Source organism: Eimeria necatrix, genomic scaffold (assembly GCF_000499385.1).
Source record: "Eimeria necatrix Houghton genomic scaffold, Enh_scaff20, whole genome shotgun sequence".
Taxonomy (NCBI): domain Eukaryota; phylum Apicomplexa; class Conoidasida; order Eucoccidiorida; family Eimeriidae; genus Eimeria; species Eimeria necatrix.
In genome coordinates this window covers 160,993-178,501 of record NW_013655111.1, presented here as the reverse complement: position 1 = coordinate 178,501, position 17,509 = coordinate 160,993, and the positions used below count along the sequence as shown (strand labels likewise).

General features: G+C 55.8%; 2 protein-coding genes across 2 annotated transcripts; both read right to left on the bottom strand.

The window, feature by feature from the left end:
• Nucleotides 1-421: 421 nt before the first annotated feature.
• Nucleotides 422-5,209, bottom strand: ENH_00028680 (trypsin, putative; the record flags this gene model as incomplete). Its single annotated transcript, XM_013584724.1, has 8 exons — nucleotides 422-742; nucleotides 923-1,030; nucleotides 1,221-1,334; nucleotides 2,048-2,150; nucleotides 2,563-3,392; nucleotides 3,898-4,015; nucleotides 4,345-4,814; nucleotides 4,985-5,209. The coding sequence occupies 8 exons, from the start codon at nucleotides 5,207-5,209 to the stop codon at nucleotides 422-424; spliced, it is 2,289 nt and encodes a 762-aa protein (XP_013440178.1).
• A 1,308-nt stretch (nucleotides 5,210-6,517) lies between these two features.
• Nucleotides 6,518-17,482, bottom strand: ENH_00028670 (hypothetical protein; the record flags this gene model as incomplete). Its single annotated transcript, XM_013584723.1, has 3 exons — nucleotides 6,518-11,599; nucleotides 11,832-14,635; nucleotides 14,788-17,482. The coding sequence occupies 3 exons, from the start codon at nucleotides 17,480-17,482 to the stop codon at nucleotides 6,518-6,520; spliced, it is 10,581 nt and encodes a 3,526-aa protein (XP_013440177.1).
• Between the last annotated feature and the right edge of the window lie 27 nt (nucleotides 17,483-17,509).

Here is a 17,509-nt window from a genome sequence, read left to right as displayed (position 1 = left end):
TCTGCATTTGGCTTTCGCTGCTATGTACGTGTGGCCGTCACCCTGTTTCTTTCTGTCCCTGCTCGAGACTGCGTTTTCCGTCTACTCTTCTCTTTGGTTCGTCCAAGAAAGGCTGCTTTTAGTCCCCGAGGTGCAGGGGCGCTCAAAAACAGTGACAAAACAAGTTCATAAATTGCTGCTCCTGCCGCAGTTCCTGCTGCATACTGAACATGCTACAGGCAACTACAGAGCAGCCGCCGAGTGCCCTCGTAGTGGCCATTTAGTGGCAGTTGGTCGCCCTACTGCCATCGCCGCTGTCGCCGCTGGCCACTGCAGGGCTGCCCGAAGCCGCTGCTGCGGGGTCACCTGCCACTTTTGCCGCAGGGCCACCTGCTGCTTTTGCTGCCGGGCCACCTGCTTCTGCTGCTGCCTGCCCACATGCTTACAAATTGTCACTAGTCTGGCTGTGTATGGCATGCTGCTTCAGGATTTCAGGCAGCATCGCTTCGGCCTTTTCTCTGTTTAACACTACCTGCAACTTTTCCTCCAGAACAAACGTCACGAACTCGCTTTGCTGCCGCTGTTCCTGTTGCTTCTGCTGCTGCTCCTGTGGCTGCTCCTGCTTGTGTGGCTGCTGCTGCTGGGGTGTTCTGATTCCCAAGAGTTGCGCCAAGTGCCGCAGATTAATAACTTTTGTTCCGTCCACGGAGGAGAGAAGGCAATTCCGCACGCTGTAACCACTGGTCAGGTCAGACGCCAGTATCTGCGAAACCAGCAGCAGCACGCACCAGCAGCGACTTTTAGCGGCGACACCATCGTGCACCATAAGCAACGAAGGGGCAGCAGCATTCTTTTGAAGCAACAAAAATAAGTGCGCTAGCACAGCGTCAGAAACACCAACTCAGGGCACCCCTATTCTTGGCGCTGAATCATAAATTCTAACCTGTGTTAGCACAATGGGCTCCTCTCCTTCGACAGTGGCGAAAACCTCTGACAGTGGCCGTAGCAGCGAGCTGGGGGCCCTCTCGTGGAACTTCGGCCCAAACTCGTCCTGAAAAAGTAGACATGGAGTGCACCGGAACTAAAATTGCGGAGAAACGAAAACAGGACGAATAAGAGGCCAACAGGCACTGAACAGTCATAGAGGTGCTACCAACACCTCAGCGTAGCGAGGAGCTAAAGGTAGAGGCGAACAAAGCTACCAAATTAATGCTTGAAATTTAGTGGTCCGTCTCCCCCACCTTCAAGTATTCCAAAGTAAGGGGACAGAAGACCAAACCCCCATAAACAATATAGCGTGCTGGAATCCCCCACTGATGCTTTGGAATAAGGCATTGCTCTTTCTCCAGGGGCACCTGCAGGCGGTCATAAAACCCGAGCGCATGCTATGTAAAAGCACCATGCGTATGTATTCGCTTTTGGGCAGCGTCTCTGCACTTGCCGGTGACTGCATACTGATTGTGCTTCCTACAGCACAAGCATACTACTGCATATCACATAAATATACACGTATGTTCGTGTCTGTAAATACGTTGCGCTGTAGATTGGTACATCAGATATACTCGGTAACTCCTATTTACTTTTGGATATAGGCTGCAGAGCATACAGGACTTCCACAGTTGCACGAGTGCAGCTGTAAAAAGAGTTTCTACTCTGTAATATTTTGCACACGACGCTCAAACTACGACCTAAGAAGTCTAAACGATCATAGGCGGACTAAAACACTGAATTTTCCACGTGCTGAAACGTTTCATTGCTGTTGGTAAGGCGTAGGGTTTAGTGTGTTGCATGGCAGCTTATGGATCCGCAATGTGAGGGTTTAGAGCTTGGCATACTGTGCGAGGGTGTTAAGGATAACGCTATTCATAGTAGCCTAGAGCACAGCATTCCCGTAGACTCAACGCTTTCGACTGCATGCTTGTGGCTATGGTTCTAGCAACTTTGGGTCATTCGTACTGGCGTTACAGGTTGGGGACTGTAGATACTATTGTGAGCTCAAAGTGAAGGTTTGGAGGCTTTCTATGAGCGAAACTAGTTCTAAGCTTTGTAGTTGCGCATTCAGGCTTACCACAACGTTCTGCACTTTCCCCTTTCTGAGGACTGTAAGGTTAAGGGTCTCTCCCATGAACTTCTCAGATATTACGTGCGAAACGCTGACTCTTTCCATACCCCTGAGGACAAAGTCTACGCCCTCAACCCTTTAACGTACACTGAAACCGCTGATGCCCCACAATGTGATGTGCTTCGGAATGGCATCAAAAGAAGCAAAGGAACTACATAGCCCGGATTTTGACAAGCAGCCGTTACGCGAACCACGTTAGCTGCAGCTGCTACGTAGTAGCGACAGCAGCAGCATGAACACAGCATGGAATGACACCTAATGGACGAGCGACTTGTCTGGCTTAAAGCCTATATGTCAAAATGAAGAAGGAGGGAGACAAAAAAGCTGAAGGCCAAAGGAAACAGTCAAGCAAGCGAAGAAGAGGGCAAGCTGGACTGACGAGCCAGGCTGAAGAAACAACACATAGGCAATAAAGGAGATACAGAGAGCTAATGACAGAGACAAACCAGAAATAAACTAACCTGAAGTGAACAGTGCCGTCTCCTGCTACATCGGCTCCTTCGACAGCCATAACAACGTCTTCTTGTTGCAGCCCGATGGCCTGCTCCAAAGACGAGTGCAGCAGAGCTCTGCGTTCTGCTGCTGAGGGCGGTGGTTTTCCTGCTGCTGCAGCTGCTGCTGTTGCTTCGTCTGCTGCTGCTATTGCTGCCTGCACAAGAGCAGACGGGTCCGCCAGAGGTCTTGAGGCGCAGGGCGCGGCAGCCACATTTGGTGCTTTCGCTGCTGCTGGGACTGCTGTTGTTGCGGCTTCATCTGTTGCTGGCTCTGGTGGTGTTCCTGCGCCGCCTGATGCTGCTACCGCTTCAACCTTATCTGCTGCCGCCTTCGCGCGTTCCAGAAAGTTGCGAGAGCGCACGGCGTCTGTTGCCGTCACAAGAATGCCACCCGCAGTCACACCTGCAGCAACAAATGCAGCGGCAGCAGCAGCAGTAGCAGTAATGGCACCAAAATCATTCGCATCTGCAGCCGCCAGAGTAGCAATGCCGCTCGCGGCAGCCGCAGCAAATGCCTCACCAGGTGGCAGATCTTCTTTTTTGAGTTTGGTGACTCCAAGCTTCTGCTGCATGCACTCATTTTCTAGTGGCTGGAAGAGCACGCCGGCCGCCGGAAAGCCGGTGTACTTGCCGTGCCTTTGCAGGTCAGTGAACAGGTGGCTAACAACATTCCAAGGCACAATGTAGCCGACGTTTTGTGCCGCTGAGGCCTCGCACCCCTGAAACGCCACACCAACCACCCGGCCCTCCTTGAGAGCAGGACCACCACTGTTCCCAGGGTTTATCGCAGCGTCAATCTGCACACATAACAGACTGAAGCAGCAGCAGCGGCAGCAGCAGCAACAAAAGCGGCAATGACGACCGACACATGTTTGACCCACTCAGTGACTCGCGCACCGAGCGTAGGCTTCACATTCAATTCTTTGGTCTGGACTTTAAGGAATGGAGTTCAAAATCTTAGGCATTAAGGCGCACGCGGCGTTCGAGTGTGCGTAGGTGTTGACATCTACGCGACTGACGACCCCCGAAGTGATGCACAAGTTGTCGCCTCCTCGTGGGTAGCCCAACACTATCACGCCGTCTTGCAGTGCAGGAATCTGCAGCAGCAAGAGCGGAAGCTCAGCAGCAGCAACGACATTAGCAGTAGCAGCACACCAGCAACAGCACTGTCGGCACCAGCACAAGCAGCGGCACCAGCAGCAACACCAACAACAGCTATTCGCGCAATCAACAGCAGGAACGGGAAACGGAGAAGCCGCAGCACCACCCGCAGCAGCAACCGCGCGAAAAATAGCAGCTTACATCACCGAAGAGGAGCCCGTGGGCGTCAGCCCAGAATTCGTCATTGTCAACCGTAAGTACAGCCAGGTCACACTCGTGCGCCACAGCCAACACTCTCGCTGGGTATTTAATGGGCGAGCTGAAAAGCAGCAACTTGGCAAACTGGAAACTGATTAATCAATTTGCAGAACTGCCAAACCAGCGGGGAAAGAGGCCAGAACACAGAAGGATGTGAAAGCAACAAGAGTTACTGGCAGGCAAACATCCCGTTACAAAAGCAGCTATTGCTACGGCAACGACATCCTCAGCACTGGTACAGAGGCATTCACAACTGCAGCTCTTCTGCATCTACAGCAGCAGCAGTAACAGACAAAGCAGCAGCTGTATGCTAAGCAGCAGCATTGCCAACGGCCGTGGCATATGCACTGTCAGCAGCAACAGCCACTACAGCAGCACCTGCGGGCGTACCCATGTTTCCTGAGGTGAAGTCTGTTGTTCCAGGCTACGCAATGCGCATTGGTAATGATTATTCTTTCTTTGCCTCCTGAAGCAGGATGAACAATGAAGCCACTTCCAGTGCTGCTACCTTGGCGCTGCATCTGCCACGGCAACGCGTAGTTGGGGTCTGTAAAGTCGCTGTAGACCTTCACCACCGAGCTGCATAGAGAATTTAGGTCCCAGCCAGACGCTTCCATATGCCTGGCACCTGCGGCTGCTGTTGCGGCTGCATGGGCAGAAGGTACAGGAGATGCGGCATCTGCTGCAGACGGGCCAAATGCAGGAGCTGCCGAGGACCAAGCGCTGTTGGTGCTACTACTGTTGCTACTGGAAAACAGGTGTGACGCCTCAAAAGAGCTAAAACCACGACAGGAAACGCGGGCGCCAGCAGCTGGATATGTCGCAACAGCAGCAGCAGCAGCAAGGCGGTGTGGTGTCTGCTGCGAGCACAAGCAGCAAAGGGAGACACTGTAAAGATGCAAAAGCAACACAGGAGACCTCTAAAATGGTGCAAATATCGGTAATGGCAGCGGCTGGTTGCACAAGGCGTGCAGCTGCGGCAGCGCATGTAAAAGGGCTGATGCAGTAGCGGCAGCAACAAGCTGCGCACCTTCGGCCGCCCTGCTGTCACATGTGTAGGGGGCCCCGATGAGACCCAGCAGGCAACTTTGTTGCTGCTGCTGCGCTGCAGCAGTCTATTGCGCTGAGTGTGGACTCGCTGCTGCAGCAGCTGTGTTATTTTGTGTTGCAGAGGCTGCTGCTGCGGCGCTAGGCGATGCAGCCAACCTGCAACCACGGGCCTCAGCATTCCCCCAGGCGCACGATGTATCTCCATTCTCCTGACTTTCCTGCTGTTGTAATTTCCGCTACTGTTGTCGCTCCTTGGCTTTCTGACCCAACCAAACAAAGGGATCAGAGGGCAACTGCTTCTGCTGCTATTACGCAGGAAAAAATGGGCTCGGGCTGGTGAATGAGGCAGCAAAAAATAAAACAAAAAACAAAAGAAAGCGAAAGGGGACGGATACATCAGAAGGCCATTCAAGCTAGATTCCCACTGCCCCCAACCCTAGACCCTAAAACGCAAAGAGGAAACCCTGCGTCCGAAACTAAACTGCAGACTAAAACCACAAATAAGCCTAAAACCCTTCACAAAGAGACCTTCAAATCATATTTTGCGCCCTTGTACGATAAGAAAAGCTTCTGAAATCTTAGCACCCGAAGGCACTTCACCTGATAGGGTAGAAGGCCGGGGGCCCCGTGGGCCCCTGTGTGGGGCCCCACAGCGACAGAGAATAAATTGCACATTTCAAGCAATATATGGTGGTCAAAAAAGGGTACAAAATATATGAACACGAACAGGGCATAAAGGAATACTAATTTGACACTTTCTGTATGGCTAGGAGCGTTGGTGTCCGATGAGAGCCAGTGTCTCCTTGCTGACCATATGCAATGGGAAAATTGAGCTGCATTCATTCCCTTTGTTATTTATTTGGCTTCCCTCATAAATATGCATTTTCATTGTTTGTTCATTCAAGAATGCATGTGTCATTCCACGTGAAAACCCCATTTTCCATTTATTGAGGCTGCCTGCCCCACTATTCCGCTGCACACCTATGACGCGAGTCACGGTATCTTTTTGGTCCATTGCTTTCTACGCATTCCTGATTTTCCTGCTTGCCCCATGTGCTCCGATTATCCTTTTCCCATCTGATGTCTTCTCCCTGTCACTTGCTTGCCCTTGTGAAGCTCGTCCGTTTATTTTGCCGGACAGTTGCCGCTACAGTTGTTTTTCATGCTAATGTCATTTCAGTTCTCTTTGTGCCCCTGCATTCCTGTGCTGTCCGTTCTTTGTCTATTTTCCGGGCAGCAGCAAATGTTGTACGCAGTCCGAGTCCGAGTAAGTGCTTTCATTGTGCGCCCGAAGCTCGAATACTTAACCCTAAACCCTACTATACTATTAACCCTAAGCCCTAAAGCCTTTGCGATCCAGACACAGTGCCCTTCTAATTTTTGGGACCATCGGGGCAACAAGACGCACACAAGTATATCGCTCTGCGTTTGCGGTTAACACTGCTTTTGTTGGCGTCGATAGTGCCGCCACAGAAGCAGCAAGAAACTGCCTCTCCGGGCAAACAGAAAGCGCCTAGGCTCCCTCTTGCTTCCGCCGCGCAACTTCTTGCTGCAGCAGTTGCGCCACAGCTGCCTTTACCTGCTGCATGCACCCTGCAGAGGCAGCTGTAACGTCTTCAGCGGCCGACGTTGTTGTCTCCGTTACTTTTGCTGCTTCCTGCTTCGACACAGCAGCAGCTGCAGCAGATATCGCCTGGGAAGCCACAGCAGGGAGACCTGCCACTGCAAGATACAGCAGACGAGCAGCAGCGCTGCGATAAGCTTCTCTTTGTGCTTCGTAGATCTCTGTGTCTACCGGCACTACTGCTGCTTCTCTTTCTTTTCCAGACACCGCCGCTGAAGGCTCTGCTTCCGGCGTCGCTCCTGCCGGCGCCGCTGCTGGGGCTTCTGTTGCTGCTGCTGATGGCTCCGTTGCACCTACTACAGGCTCTGTTGCTAGTGCTGCCGAGGTGTCAGCTGCTGATGTTGCTGAAGGAGCTTTTGGGGCCGTTGCTGCAAGTTCTGCAGCTGCTAGCTCCGCGAAATGTGCTGTTCCTACCGTAGCTGCTGCTGGCTTTCCAGCCGCAGGCGCCTCAGATGCTGGTATTGTTCTGTCAGATGCTCCTATCTCTGCTGTCGACTCGGATGTCTTTGCTGCGGAGTCGCAAGCAACCGCTTCTTGATCAGGCGCTGCCACCGCTTCTTCAGCCACTGATGTCTCCTGTGCGACTGCTGCTTGCGCTGCTTTTCTTGGGGAGGTGGCTGCTGCTGCTGTCTCTGCTTGAGAAGTCAGCACAGTAACAACCACGCAGCTCAAAGCGTCGACAAGAGCTTCTGTAAGCGGAAACAAGCAGCTGCTGCTCACAGCGTTTTCACTTATGGGCGTCAACTGCTGCAGAAACGCCTCAAGTGTCTGCAGTGGGTGCTTCTGCCGCGCTACCAATGCAGAGAGTTCGCTCATGTTGTTGTCGCTGCTGCTGGTGCCGTCATTGTTGCTGCTGCTGCTGATGAGGGGAGACACAGTGAGCTGAAGAGAAAGCGCAGGCGTGAGACAGGAGACTGCTGCTGCTGCGAGGCGATAGGGGAAAGGGTGATACAGCGAACCACTAGCAGCAGCAGCGTGCTGGCTACACAGACGCCCGAGACGCAGCAGAAGGCCCCGAAACTGCGCTGCAGCATGCTGCCGAGAAGCCGGCCACTTGGGCACCAAATCTGCCACCGCTCGCGCTGCTTCTGTCCCACCTTCTGCTGCACTTGTTGCTGCTGTCGCTCCTGCGCTCTCCGGAGATAGTGCTGAGCCTGCCGCAGTTACCTTTCTTTTATCTAACTTTGCCTTTCCCGCTGAGGCAGGCTTTGACGCTGCTGCTGCTGCTTCGGCTTCCTCAGCCGTCGCTATGGTGTCTGGAGTTAACGCTGGTTGCTCCGAATCGCCTTTTTGTGCTGTTGCTGCTGCGGTTTCTGCGGAAATTCCTATTGCTGTTGTGGCACACGCCTGTTCGACCGTGTAGGCGAAGCCACTCAGCCGCTGCAAAGCAGCTCCTATGCGTACGCACCACTCTGGCTGTTCTTGCTGCTGTTGCTCTCCTTGCTGCTTCCGTTGCTGCGGAGGCATGCTGTTCCAGGGGCCACTCGCAAGAGCAAGTGCCTCTACTGCGACAAGCGCTGCAGCAAGCGTCAGCACACCCTCAGTGTCTCTCGAAACCGGAGTAGCTTGAGGTGTGTTTGCTGCTGGTGTTCGTGTTGCTGGTGGTGTCAGCGACTGCCCTCCTGCTGCTGCTGCAGTGAGACTTGAAACCGCCGATTCAATAAGCCGCGAGCAGTGCATGAGCAGGCGCGTGCTGGCCTGACCTTTAGCACCCTCTGCTTCCGATGCTGCTGTTACAGCTAGCTCCGCTGCTGCTGCTGCTGCTGCCGAGTTGGAAGCACGTGCTGCTGCCTCGTACAGACTGCGCACCAGCTGAACTGTCTCCACTGGAGACTCCAGTGTTGCTTGTTCGCAGAGCCGCACAAGAAAGCAAGGACATTCTAACGGGGTTAGCAGTTCCAGGAAAGCAGCATCAGCAGCAGTACCGCCAACCAATGCAGCTGCTGTTCCCACCACACAGAAACACCGCTGCAGCAGGCAGAGTGCTGCCTTGGATAGCTCACCAGGCGGCAAGTCTACCCCTTTAGATGCTGCAGCTGTTGCCGCTGCAGGTGCTGCTGTATCTGCAGGAAGTGACAATGCAGCTGTGGATACGTCACGCACAGCTGTAAAGAAGGAAACAGAAGCAGTTGCTTCCTTCAGGGATGCTGCCTGCCGCTGCAGCGCAGCAGCTAAGCGCCATACGTGAGAAATGCAACAGTATATAACTCTTCCTGCTGCAGCTGCTGCAGTCCCCCTTGGTGCAATTGCTGAGAATGCTGGTGGTTCCTTCGAAAGTTCAGCAGCGCGCAATTCGTTCTCTTCCTGCTTCAAAAAGCCAGCAGCGCCAGCCGGAGTGCTGCTGTTCTCCTGCGCATTCACCTGATCTGTGGCAAGCATTACTGTTGCTGCTGCTGCCTTTGCCAGGGCCGCTACAGCGTCACAGGCCCGCTGCCACGTGTGAAGGTGAAACGACGCAGCAGCTGCTGAGCCCTGAGAAGCAACCCGCTCACTAGCAGCAGCACCATGTGCTGCTATTGCTGCAGGGGCAACAGCTGCATCTGGAGCGCCGACAAAATCTGCTGCATTGTCAGCAGCCAACCAATCATCTGCCCAGTCGGTATCTCCACCGGAATGTTGCTGCTGGCGCTGCTGCCGTTGCTCAGGAGACTCCGAGAAGGAAACGCAGAGTAGAAGGCTGGTCGTTATCTCCAGTCTCCAGCACAGCTCGTCGTGTCCTGTTTCTAGCCAGGTTGCTGCAGCAGCACGAACCTTCGCCTCTGCTGCTGCTTCTCTTGCCTTTGCGGCTACCGCCTCTATCGGCTGCAGCAGCGCATCCGCAAGCCTACCCAATGCGAGGCAGCTCGCCTCAGTGAGTGATACATCATCTCTTGGTGTTTCTGCTACATTTGCTGCTGCTGGACCGGTTCTGCTGCGTGTAACTGCTGCAAGTGCAGCAAATGCAACCTCGGCAGGAACAAAAGTCGGTGAGCCGTCTGCTGTGGGGAGCGGCCGACACAGCATTAACAAGCCCCGCAGCAGTTGCTGCTTCTCCTGCTCCTGCACCTGTTTCGTGTCTTGTAAAAAGGCAGCCATGATGTGCAAAGATAGAGAAATAGCACACGGTTCCATCGCGGCAACCCACTGCTCTCGCTGCTCAGAGAAGGCAGCAGCAGCCCTACCAGCAGTAGATACACTAGAGGCAGCAGGAGGACAGGTCACATAGCCAAGCAGCTGGCACGCCAGAAGAAGGCGGCGACGCAGCAGCCAGTCCGCGGGAACTTGTGCTGCTTCTATTCGTCCTGCTCGTTTCGCTGCTGCTGCGAGGACCGTTGCTGATGACTGAGCTACGTCCCCTAGCGGCAGCAACAGCTGGCCTACAAGCCGCCAAGGGCTAAGGCAGCAGCCAGCCTCCGCAAATTTGAAGAGAACCTCCAGAGACATGGCTGTGAGCTGCTGATGCTGCTGCTGCTCCTGCTGCTGCTCCTGCTGCTGCGCATATACATTCTCAGTCGTCAATCCGCACGTCACCGCTGCCCGAAGACGCAGTAGGGCCGCTCGGCGCCGCGCTGCAGTTGCTTCATCTTCTGCTGCTGCTGCCGCTGCTGCTATTGCATGCACGTCTGGTGTGGAAGGCGGGTCCGGTGGCGTAGGCGGCGCAATGTGCCGCAGCAGCGCAGTAACTGCAGCAGAGACCGCCACTTCTTGCTGCCGCAGTAGCGGCTCCGGCAGCCCCAGCTCGGTGCCTGTTGCCGATTTAATGAAACGCTGCAGCAGCAGTAATAGCAACTGCAGACCCCAACCAGCGAGCGTGAGCCCTTCGTCTCGGCTTGTTCCAGTCTGTTGCTGCGGCTGATCTCGAACACCCCGCAGCAGCAGCTCGCATGCTGCCCGAACTAGTGCAGCAAGACTGTCGATCAGGCAATACTCTGCTGCATTTGCTCCTGCAGAAGCCCCTGCTGTTGTTGCTGCTCTTACACGCTTTACCTTGTACTGCTTCGCTGCAGAGACAGTCCAATGGTGCTGCTGCTGCTGCAGCTCCGGAAGGTTCAGCAGCAGCAAAAGGCATTCTGCTGCTGCTGCACAAACGACTGGTTGCACTTCCGCGGAGCTGCTGTCACTTAAGTCGTCACAGAGTCCAGAGTCCGCCGTTGGCTCTCCTGCTGCTGCTGAAGGTGCAGATATACCCGGGAGGGGCCTCCATACGAGGCCTGTGAGGGGAGGCAGCGCGCGTGCTGCTGCAAGAGGGGACAGCAACATCCTTGGGGTCTGAGGCAGCAACTGCTGAGCCAGAAGCAGCAAATCCGTGGGGCTGTTTCTGCTGTTGCTGTTGATGCTGCCGCAAGGTGTAAGGGAGGAAACGTGGCAGTTCAGTGACGGCGAAGCAGCAGTACCGCTACAGCACAGGTATGTGAGGAGGGATACCCACTGCAGCAGATTCGTGGGGCCCCACAGACGGACTTGCTGCAATAGCAGCTGCAGAAGCAGCTTTTGTTGCAGCGAATCTTGCTCAGAATTGAGGGCCTCAAACAGGAAAAGTGCCAGATGAGGATCAACTGCCACAGGAGCAGCAGCAGCTGCTACCGACTCTGGCGCTGCCGCCGCAGCAGCAGCAACTGCTGCAGCCGTGGGAGCCCAAGGCGTTTCCTCCAAAGGAAGAGACAGCGACAGCAAGGCTTGCGCTGCTTCTCTGCGCACAACGAGAGATGGTGCGGCAGCAGCAAACTCTGCGGTCGCGACAATAGCAGGCAGCAGAGCTTGGAGAGACAACGCTGCGGCAGCCAACTGGCTGTCGCCCACATCTGCTGGTGCTGCTTCTTCTGCAGGCCTTGTTGCCGCTGCTCCTGACAAGGCTTGAATCCGCAGCAGAGCAGTAAGGCACCGAATAGCCGGTACTGCTGAAACTAGCTGCAGCACAATCTCACTGCTGCTGCTGCCCCTTTCTGCAGCAGACTGAGTTGAAACAGAAATGAGGTACGCGGCCTCTGCTGCCTGAGGTCAGCAGTAACACACAAGCCTTAAAGCTTAACCCCTCAGCTGTCTGCTTCATGCCTTACTCTGAGTTTTGCACCCTATCTTAGGCCTACGCAATATCCCCAAACCTTACGCCTCGTGAACTCTAGGCGTCTGATAAGTCTAGAAAGCCTGCTGCATATGACCTGAATTACAAGCCTTCACGTTTTACACCCTCATACTTAATTCCTTCGGTACATGCAATACTCACTGCGTGTGATATGGGGCCCTTAATGGCGGCAACCAGAGCAGCGGGGCCTGCAGCGGCAGCTGCTGCTGCCTGCTGCAGCAGACAGGCCACCAGATGCCGTGCTGCGTCAGCTGTCAGCACTGCAGCTCGAGATATGTAGGGCTGCGACGTGCGCAACAGCAAGGCGAACTGCAGAGCCCGGAACAACTGTTGCTGTAGCACACTTAGCTGCTGCTGCTGCAAGCCCTCTGCAGGCGCCACAACTTCAGATGAGCTGCCTGCCGCTGCTGATGAACCCTTTTCTGTTGCTGCTCCATTGGTTACCCGCCCTGCTGCTGCCACGACAGGGAAGGCTGCGCCAAGGAAGCGAATAACGCACAACAGTGCACACGGAGCGGATACGCCGCCTGCAGCTACTGCTGGTGCTGCTACAGCTTTACCAGCGGTAGAAGCACTTGCAACTTCCTCAGCTGCCTCTATTGATGAAGTAACCGTGAGCGCCAGCTGCAGGAGCTCTTCACAGTCCTTGGTGCTGGCGTCGGCGGCTGCGGCATCAGTCCTAGGCGTTGCTCCTACTGCTGCTGCTGCATCGTGCTCAGGCGCCTCCAGCAGCGGCAGCAATCTGGCTGCAACAAGCGACAAACTGCATAGCCGGCTGGAGCCTAGTAGGACCGAGGACTCCTCGCATTCCATTTCTGTTCGCTGCACAGGCAACTCTAAAAAGGCCTTCACGTGCTTGTTCACCGTTTGCAGGCCTTTTACGTCTGCATTCTCTTGCCCCTGCTGCTGCTGCTGCTGCCGCGGGTGGACGGCGAGCTGCAGCAGGCCATAAAGCGCGCCTGCTACGTCAGCAAAAAGCAGCCGCTCCAAAGCTGGAGCAGCAGCAAAGGCCTTCTCGCAGCAGCACCAGAGACTGTCCACCACGTGAAGAGGTATCCGCTGCTGCTGCTGCTGCTGCAGTCGTTGCTCTTGCTGCTGCGCCTGTCGCTCCTGTTCCTGCGCTCGGAAGACACTAGAAAGGACTGCGCCGACTGAGCTCATAAGCAGCGTAGTTCCCCCGCCACTTCCGGCTGGATCAAATTCATCAGCTTCGGCATCTGCGGCAGCAGATGCCGAAGCAGCAGCACTTGTCACACCGGTGCCGCTTCTCCTTCTCAGACGTGGAATACCCAGCCGTTGAAGCAGCTGCTGCGATCGGGTGGTCTTATGACTTCCCGACGTTTTGTGAGATGGAGCACCAGCACCTCCTTCAGTTGCTGCTGTTGCTGTTGCCTCTAGTCTATTTTTGCGTTGACTGCAGCTAGCAGAGGCAACAGCCGTAGAGGCACTGACAGGCAGCTGGCGTCCCCAGCTGCAGCAAGCAACCCATGAGGTCTGCTCTAATGCTACTGCTGCAGCATCAGAGCAGCAGCCGCAGCAAGACAGCAGACGCCGCAGCAGTTGCGATCCCTGGAGAACGCGGTGAACCTGGGGAGGATATTCTGCCCTCCATCCAGTCTCTGTTGTTACTTCTGCGACTCCTGTAGCTGAGCATGATTTTTCCGGTGGTGTTGTTTGTGTTCCTGGTGCAACCATGCCTACTGCTGCTGCTCCTGCTGGCTCTCCTGAGGCGTCTGCTGGGGCTGCTGCTGGGGCTGCTGATAATGCAGCTGCTGGCAGCCACAATGCACCGAAGGGAGCAGCAGCAACATCAGAAGCGCAGCGCCACTGTGCTTCCCAAAGCGTAGGGCCCTGAAGGCTGTTTGTTGCTCCTGGGCATCCGATTAGTAGAGCTGGATCCGCTGTTCCCAGCTGCTGCTGCCGTTGCACAAGCTGCTGCACAAGCTCCTGCTGTTGCTGTAGCTGTTCCACAGACGTGGCACGCAAAGCTGCAACTGCTGCTGCAGCAGCGGGGCTGATGCAGCAGGCAACCGCTGCTGTAGGAAAAAGGACAGAAGTAGCAGCAGGAATGGTCATGGCAGATAAAGCTAGCTGCAGCAGCTGCTGCTGTTGCTGCTGCTTGCTGCACTGGCTCTTGTTGTGCGGCAGTAGAGAGAGAGCTTCAAGGGCTGCAGCCTCAAGCCCGGCATGAGCGACAGCAGGAGGGGCAGCCCCCATGCAGAAGCAGCGGCAACAGACTAGCTGCTGCTGCTGCTGTTGCTGCGCTTCCAGTGATCCGTCGTCAGGCGTTGTGGTGTCTGGCAGGGATAATCTGCTGTTGTTGCCGTTGCTTGTGCTGCAGTTGCAACAACACAAAATCAATGAAGCCTCAACAATGAGTGTCACTAAACCACAGGCTGTTTCTTCGTCAGCTGCTGCAGCGGCCGTAGCTGGTTGCTGCCGCATGAATGCCGCAAGGGCCCTAAAGGCGCAAGTGAGTTCCAAGATCAAATCCCGGATTGCTGCTGCTGGTGGTTGCCTTGTTGTTGCCGCTGTTGCTACTGTTGCTGTTGCTGCTCCTGCTGCTGCTGCTGCAGATGCTGGACCTGGCAATGTGCCTGTTGAAGTAGAAGCTGCAGGCGCAGTGGATGCCGTGTCGCGGATGACGATTGGCCCGCTACCTGCAGGCGCCGCTGCAGCAGCAGCAGCAGTAGCAGCAATGCGGCGAAGGCGATTAATGCTGCTGCTGGTGTCTCTTAGAGACAGTGTTCTGCGGCAAGCACGCAAGAAGCAGCACACTGCTGGAGATAGCAGCGGCGCCTTCATCGTCTCCCCTTCTCCCGCAGGGAATACAGCAGCAGCCGCTGCCGCAGTTGCCGCTGCGGGCTGCTGCAACAAGGCCTCCGACAGCAAAAAGAAGCATGCGCGTTCGGCTGCTCCTCCCCGAGCCAACACGCCGCACAGATCTGCAGCAGTCGCAGCAGCACAATGAAGAGCAGCAATGGCACTGAGTAGCATCCCGAGTTGCACTCGAAGCAGCAGCAGAAAGGGCTGCCTTGAGAAAGAGACAAGCATGTGGATTAGCTGCAGCTCCTCTTTGGCAGAAAACAGAGCCTACCCGCCATGTCCCGGTGGAGTCGATCTTCCTCAGCTGTTGTTGACATGGCTGCTGCTGGTCTTGCCGACTGCTGCAGCTGCTGCTGCAGTTCTATGTTTGAGCGAGCAACAACGCAAGCAGCAAGGCCGAGAGAAGAGCCCCACAGAGGTGCAAACTCGCTAGAATGAAGTCGCCTCTCGCTGTGTTCCTCTACTGCAGCAGCAGCAGCAGCATCCGAGGCTGCTGCCGCAGCTGCTTGCATCAAGTCACGCTGCAAGGGGTAGACGGCACTTGGGGAGCTGGACGTACACCTAAAACGCCAAATGCATGCGGCCGCCTGCCTCTGCACTGCATGCCACAGCGAGCAGCGTACCTGCAGCAGCTGGTGGGGCTGCTGTTGCTGCTGCTCTTGTTGCTGCTGCTGCAAGTTCGGTGCCGCGGTGAGCACAGCCACCAAACCTTCCCGCAGCGCAGGGAGAGGAGAGGAAATAGCGACCCCTCCTGCTGCGCAGATACTCTCCTCAATTATGTCCAGGGCAGCACGCAGCAGCAGCGGGTGCGTGCTGCTGCTCCCGCTGCTGCTGCTGCTGCTGCAACTGCTGCCGCTGCTCTCGCTGCCCGTACAAGTGCCGCCACTGCTACTGGAGACTGCAAGACCACTTGTTCGAGTTGTGTGAGGTAACTTTGGTGCCGCTCCTACTGCTGCTGCAGCTACAGCTCGACTGAGGCAATCAACCAAGCACAACTGCTGCTGAGGGTGCAGCAGCACCAGCAGCTGTTTCGCTGCATGCGAAACGAGTGCTTGAGAGTGCAGCGTTTCCAGGGAGACACAGCAAACAGTGGGTGTGGTCCTCCCGTTGCTGCAGCTGCAGCTGCATGGGCCCCCGCACTGCTGCTGCATACCCTTGCCTGCCCCTGCCTTCTTGCTGCTGCCGCTGCTTGTGCAGCTGCAGCACCAATCTGCACCTGCCAACTGAATCAGCAGGGTGAACAGACACTGCAGCGCTGAGGACACCAGGGATGCAGCGGCAACGCTGTTAAGCAGCAAACGGCAGAGACAGGGGACAGCAGCAGCAACAACCTGACGAACCAGACCTAGCTGTCTTGCTTTTGTAGACAGAAGCTGCAACAGCTGCGCTTGTTGCAGCTGCTGCTGCTGCTGCTGCTTCAGTAGCAGTGGGATATGAGTTGTCCCACCTCGTCCCTTCTTCGCGCCTGGTGCGGCTGTTGTATGCAGTAAAAGCCACTGCCTGCGTAACAAGGCCAATGCATCCTCAACATTCCGCACCTCCGAAAATAAACCCTTGGTAGAAGCAGCACCAGGAGCAGTAGCACCAGCAGCGCCAGAAGCAGCTGCGTAAGTCAAGCACTGGCCGGACGAAAGCCACGCAAAGTCTGCTGCGTTCCTGCTTGCCGCTGGCTTGTCAGCTGCTTCTTCAGAAAGGCTGGGCGATGTCTTCCGTGAAAGTTGCTGCTGCTGCTGCTGCTGCTTCTGCTGCTGCACGCCCGCTACAGCTTTGGCCGCTAGGAGGACCGCAAGTGCTGCTGCTGCATGCGGCACGTTTTCCTGAGCTGCTTCAAGTGAGTCCTCTTCCTCCTCTGCAGCAACGTCAGCCGCAGATACGGCAGTGGTAGGCTCCGGTGCTGCGGCTGCAAGAACAGCAGCGAACAAAGAATCCCCAACAGGCGCAGCAACACCTCGAGGGAAGGCCCACACGACTTGCTGCAGCAGCAGCAGTGCTTCTCTCGTGGCTTCAGCAGCAGCAGCGCTGCTGATATACTTGCTGCTGCTCTTGTTTCTGTTGTTGCTGCCCTTGATGCTGCTGCAGCGGAGACATGTCAAGGTTAGTGCGAAAAGCTTTCCAGCCAGGGTTTCTCCGCACGCCCCTGTTGCTGCAACTGCTGTCCTCAGGGCCTTCGCAACTGCTGTTGCTGTTGATACGGTCGTTGCTGTTGGCGTCGCTGCTGCTGCACCAGCTGGCTGTTGCAGCAACTTCGAACTGATAGCAACGAGCAGCGGCAGTAGAGGAGATAACACCTGTGGGCAGGCCTTTATCAGCTGCCCACAAATCAAAAGGGGAGGCAAGGGAGACAGAACCTTGCTTCGGATGCCTGCAGCAGCTGCAGTTCCTGCTGCTGTTCGTCCTGTCGTTGGTGGAGCTGCAGCAGCCGCAGCAAGGGCGGAAGAAACCGCTGCCGGCAGGTGCAGTCCGTCAGCTGCTGCTGCCAACAGCCGGGCAGCAACATGATGCCACACTTCGCAATCATTTTTCCGCTGCAGATGCAGCAGCAGCAGCCGCGTCAGCTGCAGCTGCAGGGCTGTAGGAGGCTGCTGGCAACACAGCAGCAGGAGCGACTCTTCAAGCTCCTCCAACGCTTCCGCCTCCGCCGCCGCATCATCTTCCCAGTGCGAGGCCCATTCCTGCTTATGCTCCTGCTGCACTTGCTGTTCGTGGATTTCGCGCTTTTGCTGCTTCTCGTACCGCTGCCCATATTGCTGCTCGTCACATTTCTGATGCTGCGGCCAACCCACCCACTGGCACTTTTGCTGCTGCTGCTGATTCTGCAGCTGACGCTGTAGCAGCAAGAGCTCTATGCGGCGCAGAAGCTGCTGCTTTGCAAGGTCCTGTCGACTGTTAGCAGCAGCAGGCAGTGCAGCGAGCAGACGCAGCGCTTCAACTGCTGCAGCAAGTGGTGGCGCAGTGCCTGACTCCATTCTTGCTTCTCGTGCTGCTGCTGCTGT